The sequence below is a fragment of the Centruroides sculpturatus genome, unplaced genomic scaffold (genome assembly GCF_000671375.1).
Source record: "Centruroides sculpturatus isolate CEXI.00-Female unplaced genomic scaffold, Cexi_2.0 scaffold831, whole genome shotgun sequence".
NCBI lineage: Eukaryota > Metazoa > Arthropoda > Arachnida > Scorpiones > Buthidae > Centruroides > Centruroides sculpturatus.
In genome coordinates this window covers 177250-191143 of record NW_019385023.1, presented here as the reverse complement: position 1 = coordinate 191143, position 13894 = coordinate 177250, and the positions used below count along the sequence as shown (strand labels likewise).

Sequence of the window (13894 nt, the reverse complement as noted above, 5' to 3'; positions counted from 1 at the left end):
ATAAACAGACCTAATACGGCCATTTAATTTGTTTTAATTAATAATTCGAAATATTCTTATTTTATTATATATTATTATTAATAATTACAAAAAATTTATTTATCTATAATTCCTAATACAATTGATTCTATCAGAATAATATGTGATCATTTTATAAAACATTTCAAATTACAAATGTAATGATTAAATTGTAAAACTTTTAAATTATTTCGTATGAATTTTAATATTTTATTATTAAATTTAAGTTATATTTATATAAAATACAATATAATTGATATTCAGTTTAATGACATTGAAATGTACTGTACATTGGAAAGGCAGCATGTGAGTGTAATTGACAAGAAGCTTTTAAATTGAATACGATATTATTACAGTAAAAATAATGCATCCTGAGTTAGAGAAGGAGCGTTGCACTGACAATGCACTCTCTTCACATCTTAGGATTGAACAAAATAATCCTTGTTTGAAGGTTTTGTATCAATTCTATTTTTAAGTACAGTTTATGATAAATTTGTTATCTAATTATGTTTCTTATTAATGTCCTGTCCATGAGAAAGATTAAATGCTTCTCAAAGACAAACATCTGTTATAACCATAACTATATTAACCATAATTAAAAATAAACATTCCAATTNAAATCTAATAATGTTTTTTTTTTTAATAATACATTCAATTATTTTATATATTTAAATATGTAATAATTAGCAGATGGAAATGTTTGAAAAATGTTAGCTCACCATGTAATTGGTCTTCATAAGAGAAATTCGAGTTTGAAATTTTATAAAACTGTGATGAAAAAAAGCATTGAAAGAATTAAATTAGACGCTACCATTTCTGCAACCAGAAAAACAAGAATGGACATTGTCAAGTAGACGATGAGAAAGTAAACTATTATATACACACTTAAACACTTTCATCTTTTATCAACGACGACGATATGAATGTTATATTACTAAATTTATGCCGATCAATCGATATTTTTAAGTCTAAAAAGTCATCTTTTTAGCGATCTTTCTTTTCCTTGGCAACCATTTGGCGGTCTCCGTTCTTACGTCATTCTTAACCCTAACGAGGCCTCATCGTTAAATTCGCTTTAAACATCAAAATTGCATAAAATGTTGTAATATATTAAGAAATTTCTCCGAACTGATACCAAAAACGAAAACATGAATTAAAAATAAGAATTCAAATTGTCTTTTACATGTTTTAAATTGTATTTTTAACTCACTCACTTGTTTACAAAGTCGTTGCCATGTGAAGGACGTGTTTAGGAATGAGGCATCATGGGAATTCGAGCACTTTTTGTTCTATTCCCATTTACCTTATATTAAAATGAATATATTTTATAAAATTAAGAAATAAATATGAATTTATATTCAATATAATTAAATAGTTTAATTATATTCGTACTAATAAATGAAATATTTCGTTATATAATAAACAGACCTAATACGGCCATTTAATTTGTTTTAATTAATAATTCGAAATATTCTTATTTTATTATATATTATTATTAATAATTACAAAAAATTTATTTATCTATAATTCCTAATACAATTGATTCTATCAGAATAATATGTGATCATTTTATAAAACATTTCAAATTACAAATGTAATGATTAAATTGTAAAACTTTTAAATTATTTCGTATGAATTTTAATATTTTATTATTAAATTTAAGTTATATTTATATAAAATACAATATAATTGATATTCAGTTTAATGACATTGAAATGTACTGTACATTGGAAAGGCAGCATGTGAGTGTAATTGACAAGAAGCTTTTAAATTGAATACGATATTATTACAGTAAAAATAATGCATCCTGAGTTAGAGAAGGAGCGTTGCACTGACAATGCACTCTCTTCACATCTTAGGATTGAACAAAATAATCCTTGTTTGAAGGTTTTGTATCAATTCTATTTTTAAGTACAGTTTATGATAAATTTGTTATCTAATTATGTTTCTTATTAATGTCCTGTCCATGAGAAAGATTAAATGCTTCTCAAAGACAAACATCTGTTATAACCATAACTATATTAACCATAATTAAAAATAAACATTCCAATTAAATTTAATGACATTTAAATTTTTTTAATAAATTATATAAAAGCTAACACATTCTGAAAAATATTTAAAATGCTTCTAATCTGAATTAGAATATAAATATAATCAATATATACCTAGAAAATTAATTAAACTTATTAACAATACAACTAAAAAGTGCAAAAATGATTTGGTTAAATATTGTTTATTAAAGGTTCAGATTATATCATTGTTCCCATTAATCTTTCCATTAACATTTTTTCAAAATATATTTATAAGACAAGCATCTTAAAAATAATGTATGACTGCAATATTAACAGATAATATACAGTATATTAAATTTGTTAATGAAAAGCATTGTTACTGATATAAAGGCTCAATCGATATTATTAGTGATATTGATGATGATTGGTAGTAAATAACAAAATTGTTTTATATGAACTAAATCAAATCCAAATATTATTTATTTCAACTATTAGAAATTTTAAATATTTTAAGTTAAAAATTACCCTTATCAATCCAGCAAACGATTTTTAATATCATAAAAATGTTCTCAATTATTTTAAACGATCATCCTCAGTTTAAACTATCCAATTTTTATGATATTAAAAATCGTTTGCTGGATTGATAAAGTTGTAATTTTTAACTTATTCACTATCCAGTATATAGTTTGGATGATATTTAAAATATAAAATAATGTTCAGAGGGTATGATTGTATTTAAATACATAAAATATATTTATTTAAAAAAAATCAATTTTTAAAAAAATCATCTTAAAAAATTAAAAAACTTCAAGTGTTTTATGTTGTATAAGTAAATATATATATTTGTTACTTGTACAATATAAAATATATACAATAGCTTACATTCTTCTCTATTCTTGATCTAATGTAATAGTTCCTAACTGCACTAGTGTGCCATGAAGCCATTCTAAATATTCTGTAAGATAGCTAAAAAAATTAAAATGACAAATTTAAAAATTTGTAAAAAGTAATAAAATGTACTTATATATGTTATCAATTATATTTCAGAAGTTTGCACTAGTAAACTATTATAGAAAAAATATTAGAGAGAGCTTAGTTATCAACCCACTGACTTCAGTAATATTTAATAATAAAAATATATTGCAACTTTTACATGATTATTTAAGTCTGCCATAAATGCAGAAAGTTGGGAATCACTGGTCTAACAGTACAATTATCTGTATTTCAATTTTTAAACATTTTTCCAGCTATATAGACATTTATAGAAAATTTTGAGTTGTAAGACAATATTGAAATGAAACATAGTTAAGGGCTGTCCGTAAATTATGTCTGCATTTTTCTTGAAATTTTTACTCCCCATCTCCCCATTGTCCTAGTTTGTCCCAAGTTTCCATAACCCCTCTCCCCACTTCAGACATCCAACAAAACTTGATCCCTCTCAAAATCTGTATCACTTTATGAATAATAAAAATTTATAAACTGTGTACAGTACAATTTATGAAATAAAACAGATATCATTGAAGCTCAACCCCTCCCTCTGGTCCCACTTGGCATAACTCCCCTCCCTCCTGTCCAATGTGGATGTCATTTATGGACAGCCCCTAAACTATATCATCATAGAATCTGTTAATTTGGTTGGGATCATTTTTATGTTAATATGACAACATATCTTCAGTTCCACAATGAGTAATTCCAAAGTCTGATATCAAATTTATATAAAAATATGCACTCAAATCTATAGTCAAAACCAGTGCTGGACTTAGAGTTGTGGCCTTAAACTATAATTTTGTAATGCCTTTTCCCTCCAGTAAATAACTAAATGATAGATGAAAAATGTGAGGCCCTAAATGTACTCAGTTTTGCAAATCTGGCCAAAGCCAAAACACTAACGTAACTTGAAAGTAGCAGAATTTCAATTTAAATAGAGTTAATTATATTTTATATAATAATAAATAAAACAATAAAAAAAAAAAGAATATTTATTAAACTCAATATTATTTATTATATAATTACAAACTAATTATTTAAAAATTTTACATATACACAAAATTAAACACATATTTAATAGTATTTTTTTTTTCTTCTACATTGATATGTGAAGTACTGGTGCATATACTTGGTTCAGCATCTGGGATTTGCTAAAGATTTGCAGAAAGTCTAATATCAATTTAGAAAACTTGTGAAACTTTTTAAAAAAATGATATTACACATTATTACAAGTATTTGGTAAATGCAAACATCATTTAACTTCCAAATAATGCACTTAAAGAAATTTTGTAATGAAGTGTGTAATTTATATTTACTTTCAGTGCTTTAAAAAAAAGTAGGGCAAGTGGGATATTTTCTCAAGTACAGTTATATTAAGTGCATAGAAATTAAAATTTTAAAGAATGGAAATGGATTTCATGTTCTGAAATTTATATTTTATTTTGAAAACATAAATATCAGTTTATAAATTTATTAAATAAGCAGATTATTAACTGATGCAACAGAGTAGATTACAAATTTCAGTGATTTTTTTTATTATTAACAATGTTAAGTGTTGTTAAAAAAAATCATTGAAATTTATGTGCAAAAATGTTTGTTTTTTCTATATGCAGTAAAAGCACGATGTATTTTTTAAATAAAATATTTTAATATATTTTAAAGTTAATTAAAAATAGTGTTTAAAAATAAAAAAGTAAAAGTTTTAAAATAAAATAAAAAAAACTGATATTTTAATAGTTATATATGAAAATTCCAGATCATTTAATTTTGTTAATTTTCTTTAATTGTACTTTAATAAAAATTGCATTAGATCATTTTCAAATGATATCAAGTGACATATTTAAAGTGAATTATGTAATTCACAGCGAATTAAGTAGAATGTCTTTCTAGTTTATACGAATATAATGTCAATGTTGTATTTATATACAATAAATGTATTGTAGAATAAAAAAAATAGCAAATGCACACAAATTAATATAACAAAATTCTTTATCTTAAAAAAAAATGAATTAAGTGAAACTAAATGAAAAAGTTTTAAAAACCCAATCATGCTTCATTTTAAGATGAATGAAATAAATAAAAAAGGAGAATATTTTTCAGGTTCTTTTTATGACATTATTATTACTATTATTTAATCATTCCAACTTTCTGCTAGATTGAAATTTTCCAATGACATATATATATATGATGATATATATACCATACTATAATTCAAATTGTTTTGCAAATTATTATGCTATCCTTTCGATATATTTCTTTTCATTTTAAACAAAAATTTAAACATTTTATTTCTAACATACTGGATAATAATACATTTTCTTTCTGCTTTTTTATTGTTTGAAACATGAAATTTTTGCTTGCATTTCCATTTTAGAGATCAAGTTACAGAGTTTGGTTTCTTATTATCTCTTGGAGTTATTATGGATCAATTTGTAAATAAAAAATATTTAAATACAGCCCATTTATTATGCAGTATTGTACTTACAATATCTTGATGTTTTCTGGTATAATTACTTAGCATTTCTTCATTGGTCATTGGTAGTAAAGTATGCTTGCAAATGATTTCAAAGAAACAAATCCATAAGTTAATTGTTTATTTAAAATCTGAATCATTATATATTTGCTTGTTTGACTGCAAAAGCTAAATGTAATAGATTAAAAAAATATATACAGTAAAACTTCTCTAACTCAAATATCTGTAATTTGAATATTTCTTTAACTCGAAGAAAATTAAGCACTTGGTAGGTCCAATGGAATAGCATAGGGATTTAACGTCTCCAACTTGAATTTCTTAACTCAATTTTTTCCAAGTTGAAGTTTTTCATGGTCTCCAATATGATTTATGTTACTTTCAACTTTCCTGACTCAAATTTTAATATTTATTCTATCCAAATTGATCTTAATTATTGGATTTCCATGAAATTTTCAGATAGATAGTTGTATCTACTCTGCAACACCAATTATCAGACAATGTTCCAGTCCAAAGCGAGAGGTGCTCTTGCTTTATCTCAACAAGATGTACCTGCAAAACTATTCAGTTTCATTAGTTACATTGAACAGTTTGCTGAAAGGCATTACACAGGCTGTTTAAAACAAAACAAACAAACAAAAAAAAACTATCAAGAATTCTTTAATGCAAGAGAGGTAAAAGTACAAATGTATTCAGAATTAGCATGTTTTTACACTATTATTCTCTAACCTGAATCATCTCTAATTCGAACTGTTTTTTGCCCCTTGGAGTTTGGAGTTAGAAAAGTTTTACTGTATATTAATAAATCATAATTATTTGTGTTACAAATTCTACATTCTTTATGATTATTGGAATGAAATGGTAAATTTCTCTATCTTACATATTTATTCATTATTTGAAAAATACAAAATATATAGTTTTTTTTAGAGGCATCAGTTCTATTGGTTGTAAATTAAAACAACAGTTAGTTTTGATTATTTCATTATTGAAAAGACATTGAGAAAACTTTCCAAATGGCAATTTTATAATGTTTTAAAAATGTTTCCAATAACTAAATCTCAATATAATTTTAATTTTACATTCTAAACTATCATTCAAAGATAATTCTGATTTTATATTTTGAAAATTGTACTTTCTAGAAAAGCTTCAGCTGAATTTCTTACACCCTTATTTCCTTACTCCAATCTTGAGGTTTCGTCTGCCTTGGAAGCTATGTCAGCTATTAACTGAATGGTAGGGTGTTTACCTACTGAAATGTGTTACTTTTGCAAAATTGATGTTGTATCTCTTTATCCTTCCATATCATATTTTGAAGCCGTAATCTGTAATGTTAGTGAATGTCCTACTACTTAAAGGATTTCACCACACAAGTACTAGATATAAATGAAGCTTTCTTGATGGTAATAGAACACAATTATTTGTTTTAACAACCAATGTTATCTACAAAAAAAAAGGTGTATTCCACTGTCAGCCATATTGGCTGAGTTAATTATGAGGAATGTAGAATTTAGAATTTTCTCATCTTTTCTTATAATATGTTATCCAATCTTCTAGAATAGGTATGTGGATGATATCAAGCTGGCCTGGGATGGGTCATCTGATGAGCTATCACATTTCATACAGCTCTTAGGGGATGTTCACACTAAAAGGGAGGAAGGGGGTTATGACAAGGTGTACAAAGTTGGACAAGGGAGAGGGAAAGGGCTGTATTTCAATGGACATCCATTTTATTTCATTAAATTTTATTCAGTTTATGCATTTTATTATATTTATTTCAAAATTTTTTGTATTAAGATTTTTTCAAAATATGTCTTTTGATATAGTAGCAAGGATATTGCAGTGTTTTCATTTCTAAACATTATTAGCAAATCAACAATATGTTTTAATGTTGATCTATTAATATTTAAAAAGTTGGTACACCATATAGTAAAGAAATTGCTATAGGTTGACCTTAACTCTAAGAAATTTGGGTTATTTAAATTCTGGATGTTATGAAATTTGCTGATATTTCTATTATCTCTGTATTTTGGTTAAGTAACTTATATGCAAGTATTACCATACTACTGTACTGCACATGCATAGGTACCAAGTAGTGAAGTCCACACACACAAACTAACCCACTGAGTGGTCATGTCTAATTATTGTGGGAAGATTACTTCAGGATTCTGACACCACCCAGCAATAATTTGAAAATTACTTGAGATGATCTTGAGGAAGAGTTCATCTGAAGGACAATATGGCAAAGACTGACCGATAGTGCAGATGGGTGTAGACTATTGTAGTGCATAAGCACTATTGTATAGTAGTTTCCGTTATTTATGTATATCGGGTTTTATTGTAAAATTTCGTTTTCTTTCCTGATATCGGATTGCGAAGGGTAGAACCCGTCGCCCTTGCTGATTGGCCAAGGACTAACATCACGTCACACTCAATGGCGGGGGATATAAATGTTTGGACTCCCGTCCAGAGAGGAACTTTTTGGTTTTCCCTTTGGCCCTGGCTTGTCGTGAGCTAAGAATAGACTATGTGGTGCAAGGACAAAGAAGAAAGAAAACGACACGTGTGGACTTTCAATTAAGGAGTGAACGGAATCCGAATCCATCAGTGAAAATACGTCAACTGTCCAAGAAACAAGTAGGAATACAAATACAGGAAACTTCGAAGAACATCCCAAGACTATTATTTTGTCGGTATGTGGATTACTGTGTTATTAATATTTAAGTAAATTCTTCAATCCTTCTCCCTGGAAGTTCTAATGTGTATAAGTTCTTCCCATGTTGTTAGAATAGATTAAATTTTGTCTGTTTGTATTCATGATTAAAATTTATTGTTAAAAATATACCACAATTGTAAAGTCCTCAATCAATGTGTCTGTGCCTTTACCCGACAACCTCGCCTAACAGANCCTCCCATGTTGTTAGAATAGATTAAATTTTGTCTGTTTGTATTCATGATTAAAATTTATTGTTAAAAATATACCACAATTGTAAAGTCCTCAATCAATGTGTCTGTGCCTTTACCCGACAACCTCGCCTAACAGACTTAGGTCTATTGGGGCTTAACACTATAATCACACCTAATGTATTGTCAGAGAAATAGCTGGAGCATCTGAGGAAGGGATAGTGAACAAATAATGAAAGGCAACTGGCTAAGATGAACTTGAGTTAAAACAATCAAGATGGACTGATCAAGATAGATGGATCTTTCAATCTGGAATTTATTTTTGGTCTCTGACTCAAAGATAAAGTTCGATAGAAGGATCCATTGACCAATGATCTTTCTTGATCTCTCCCTTGGGGATGCATCTTCTCCTTGACAGGCATCTGGTCACACGTAACATAAACTTTAACTAAACAAATATAAACCAAATTTTATAAAAAAATTCTTAAAAGAACGTGAAAATATTAATTTTTTAAACAATTTAAGCATGGCCAAGGAATATGGTATATGAAAGGGTTAACCTGTATAAAATGCTCTGCTCTATTTCCTATTCTTCTGAAGATAATACTTTAATTTTGTGATTGAGGTACAGTATTATGGAAAGAACTGTTATAACATACTAGAAAGATTGCAGTCTTATAAGAGCAGTTTGGATGTAATTCCATAATTTTTATCTATGGTATCTATAGTTTATAAAGTGATAAGTTTTAAGGAGGGGTTGAGATTTGTTGATGTCCAAAGAGGGGAAGAGTTACAGAAACTTGAACAATGGGGGAGAAGTAAAAATTTCTAGAAAAATCCAAACATATGGACAACCCTTTATATGCTGTTTATCTTTCTATATAGTTCAGCATGGAGAATGAAAAAGTTGACAAAGTTGCTTTTTTAGAACTTTTTATTCATAGTATATCACAAGTTTGGTTATCCTTGTATATCATTTCTCCTACATCCTTTCAGTTTATGTGAAGAAAGCCCGAACACCATTTATTGCACGTAAGGCAGCTGTCAGTGGCCAAGATGGTCATGAATTACAATATCAACATGCAATCAAAGAAAGATGGAAGGAATACAAAGAACTTTATGCCAGTATTATTTAAAGGCTTTCGATTGTATTGATTATGACAAATTGTGGAAGTGCCTCAAGGAAATGGGAATCTCACCGCATCTCATTCAGCTCATACTATCATTATATACTGGACAAGAAGCCACTGTAAGAATGCCATTTGGTGATATAGACTGGTTCAAGATCAGAAGGGGTACCTACCAGGGCTGTATCCTTTTACCATCACTATTCAATCTGTATGCAGAGGTGGCAATGAGGAAAGCAGATTTGAATGAGTCTTAACATTGGAGTGAAAATTGGAGGCAGGAACATCACTAATCTCTGATATGTGGATGATACCATGCTGCTCACAGAAAGTCAGGAAGATCTGAGCATCTGCTTCTGAGAGTCAAGCACGAAAGTGCAAAGGTAGGCTACTTCTTAACTTCAAGAAGACCAAAATATGACTACTGCACGGAATACAGAAGTCAAAATAGTGATCAAAGTGAAGAAATTGAGGTAGTGGAAGATATCATATTCCTTGGGTCCAAAATCAACCATAATGGAGATTGCAGTTCTGAAATCAGAAGACGCATAGCCCTTGGACGAACCTCGATCAGCACGAACAGCTTTTGGAAGAGCAAAAACATCTGCTTCCAATTTAAATGCAGATTAGTTAGCACGATTATTTTTCATATTGTCATATACAGATGTGAAACTTGGAATCTAAAGAAAACAGACAGAAGGAAGATAGATGCTTTCAAACTGTGGTGTTGGAGAGCGGGCTGACCAACTTGCTCGCATGGCTTCTGAACTAGAAAGTGAACCAAGCTATAATGCCACTCCCCAATGTCACATCTTAAGACAAACAAAAGAAAATGCATTTGCTATCTGGCAAAGACAATGGGAGGAGCATAGCGAATGTCTTACAAAGGAGTTTTTCTCCAAGGTTTCAGATTCTACTCTTCCAATCATTGACCAAAAATTGGTCCAATTCTATACTGGACATGGGACGTTCAACCAATATCGTCACAGGTTTGGCAAATCGGAAAACTCACTGTGCGAAATTTGTAACGAAACAGATGGAGTAAAACACTATCTATTTAAATGCACTATGTTGGACGATAAGCGTTTTACCATCACCACTCTACTTCCGCAAGAAGAAAATTGGCCTTGCAGCCTTGACATACTTGTCAAAGACAAAAACTGTTTTGTGGCATTTAAAGAACTAGTATATACTTATTTCAACAGAACTACCATTAATTAGGTCAATTTGTCTCAATGGACTGATGTTTTCTCAAATATGTTTATCATTGATATAATATTTTGTATTATAATATTCTATGTTCATTTGTTAATAATACCCGATGTATGTTACCACGTATTTATGTAATCAACTCCTATGCAAATTTTTTATGTAAGTATTTGGCTACTCTGCAGTCAATAATTTGCCAAGTACATTAACTGAACTCTAAAACATATAGTTGTAATCTAACATATTCTTGTTATGTAACCTGTTTTACATGTAATATGCTTGTAAACATTCTGCTCCTAACCTTGGTGGTGCTTTGCGGAGCCAAGGCCATCTTCGGAAATAAAGATTTATACAAAGTGAAAGGGAAGTGTGGTGTTGGAGACAGCTTTTGTGCATTCCATGGACAGTACGGATCACCAACAAAACTGTCTTACACAGAGTCCAACTGAAAATCTCACTGGAAACCGGATAACCAAACAGAAACTGTCCTTTTTTGGTCATATAATGAGAACCAGCTCCCTTGAGAAGGCAATCATGTTGAGGATGGTTAGTGGGAAAAGAGCGCGAGGCCGACGAAGGACTCGTTGGCTCGACACAATCAAAAGTGGCACTGAATTATCTATAATGGAATTGAAGGAGGCTGTGCAGGATAGAGGGGCATGGAGAGCTTTGATCCATAGAGTGACCAAGAGTCGGACACGACTAAATGGATAAGAAGACATCCTTTCAACCAGCTTTTGTGTGGTTTTACAAGCTGTATATATGAGGGCAGCTATAACAGTGCAAAATCTGCACTGCTATAGCTGCCCTCATACATACAGCTTATTTATATCCCTCATCACTGTTTTTAGTACATAAAGAGCTACAAATTGTAGCTACTGCGATTTTACAGAGCAGGGTATTCACATGTCAAATTCAAATATATCAATTCTTTAGTCCAAAGATTGCTTTTCCCACCTACAACTTTATATACTAAAAATGAGTATCTGATATTTGCACACACTTCCTTACCATATTTAGGGTCTGTTACGTTACTTATTATATTTTCAAAAAATACAGGCTTATTCTTCCCACCAGAGAACAGTTATCCTTGCATAGAATTATTTATAATGACAGGGATAGTTTTTCAGTTTTAGAAAGATCTGTATTTATATATTTCCCTTACAACAATCATAGTCAAGTTCAAAACTGTTACTTTTCATAGGAATGACAACCAGAAATCTCTCAAATCATTTTCTTGTATACTAAGATGACATCTTAAGCAATTCACTCCACAGAACTGTCCAGGAGTATATTGGAATGTGACTTTATGGTCAGAAGCTTCCCTAATGAAGCAATGCATGGCATGCAGAACCATTTTCATCTGGGAATCTGTATGCATAACAATGCATAAAGAAATCCTGTAATAGATGAGGTTCCAGAACCATGGATAGCACCTTTTAAAATAGTAAAAGTTTAGTTTGTAGTTTTGCAAACATCAGTGTTCTGTAATTTAAAATATTAGTTTTTAATTGTATACAGTTACTATAAGGATGTATTGATTGTGTATCTTATGTTAAAAACTTCATCATTATGTTTTTCCATTTCATTTGGCTTGAAAATTTGAAATTCAGTTCTGAAATATATATTGGTATATGTTAACATATCTTTCTAAATTTTGTTTGCATTCTAAATACATTCTTCATTGACTGAAAATGACATTAATGCAATAAAGTACTTTCATTCTGTTTCGTTTGAATTAAGGTACTGCAATGCCAAAAGACAGTGGTTTTAATTCTTACATGGTTTTGGTGTTGTATGTGATTATTAGGGTTTCTCATTTCCCGGTTCTTTGCTTGTCCCAGTATTTCGAGAAAAAAGTGATCTGTTTCCCGGGATATAATCAATTATTTTTAAGATATAAAATAAATCTTAAAATTGAATGATATAATTATTTTTAAGTGTTTAATATGTTTTGCAACCTCCAAAATAATAATATTAATAAGCTGTGTAAAATATGTATTAAAATTACCTTTGAATTACATGAAATTTTCACACAGAAAAAATTTATTAAAGTTTGTTGGAAACTGCTTACAACAAAAAAAAAAAAAAAAANAAAACTGAACTCTGAACTAGATCAAACTTCTAACTTAGAAGGTAATTTTCATTTTTTAAATAAAACATAATACAAAATATTATTGTAAATTTTTACAATAAGATTTTAAAAAGCAAAGATGGTCAATACTCTGATCACTCAATCTGGTTCTTGTTGTTGTAATGAAAAGTCCTGCTACCGAGAATGCCCTTTTCAATTCAGTTAATGTGGGTGGAATCGTATTTAATGCATTTAAGAGAAGACTGATGTTATGTGTTTTTTAAATGTAGTGCCAAAAATTTCTAGTTTGTTTTCAAGATGTGTTGCAGTACTACTTTTGCTGTCTAGTATTCTTGATTTGTCTACTTTGGTTATTTTAATAATGGCATGAAGCTTATAGTTGATAATTCAATAGTTCATTTGGCTTTAATTAATAATAATCAAGTTTATGAAGAACAACTTCATACTTGCAGATGGGCTCAAGTAGGGCAAGGATATAAACCCTTGCCCAACTTGCACAACCTGGCATAATGCAGTTATTGAAGCTACTGGGCATGATTAAAAATTAAGACAGCATCGGCACAATTATTCAAGACATTACAGGTTCTGACAAGTAAAGAATTTTCAGTGTCTTGCTACAAATAGGCTACATATTGATTATTTACAATTTGTGACATGTCATAACAAACAAAAATTTAAAAAACTAATAAGAGAAATTTGCGTGATTTCCTGGGATATTCCCTGGGTTAAAAAACAGCTGGGATTACCAGGATCCCTTAGAGAAACCCTAGTGATTATCATTTTGAAAATTATTATAATAAAATATTATGACAGTGTTATGTGAGATAGCTTCTATATAATAGTTAATATTTTATTACTGTGTACTATGTCACAGTAATTTTTAACCTCTGCTTAATTAAAAAATGAATAATAATGAATTTTGTTTTTATTTTAGGAACATGACTTATCATTAAATTGTTTGGAACAAAATAATTATAATAAAAATAAGTGTCAATTGCATTTTGAAAATTATATTAATTGCAAAAAATTCTGGGTAAGTTGATATTAATAGATTTAAACATTTAAAATTTTCTAG

At 29.1% G+C, this 13894-nt stretch overlaps 1 protein-coding gene across 1 annotated transcript in view; it reads left to right on the top strand.

Annotated features, from left to right (window-relative positions):
- The first annotated feature begins 297 nt into the window (after window positions 1–297).
- The window catches only part of LOC111633565 (coiled-coil-helix-coiled-coil-helix domain-containing protein 7-like), a 30546-nt gene continuing 16949 nt past the window's right edge, over window positions 298–13894 (top strand). Inside the window, exons 1-2 of the mRNA XM_023378158.1 lie at window positions 298–324; window positions 13754–13852. Of these exons, the coding sequence (XP_023233926.1) occupies window positions 298–324; window positions 13754–13852 (126 nt within the window). The remainder of the gene's footprint in view (window positions 325–13753; window positions 13853–13894) is intronic.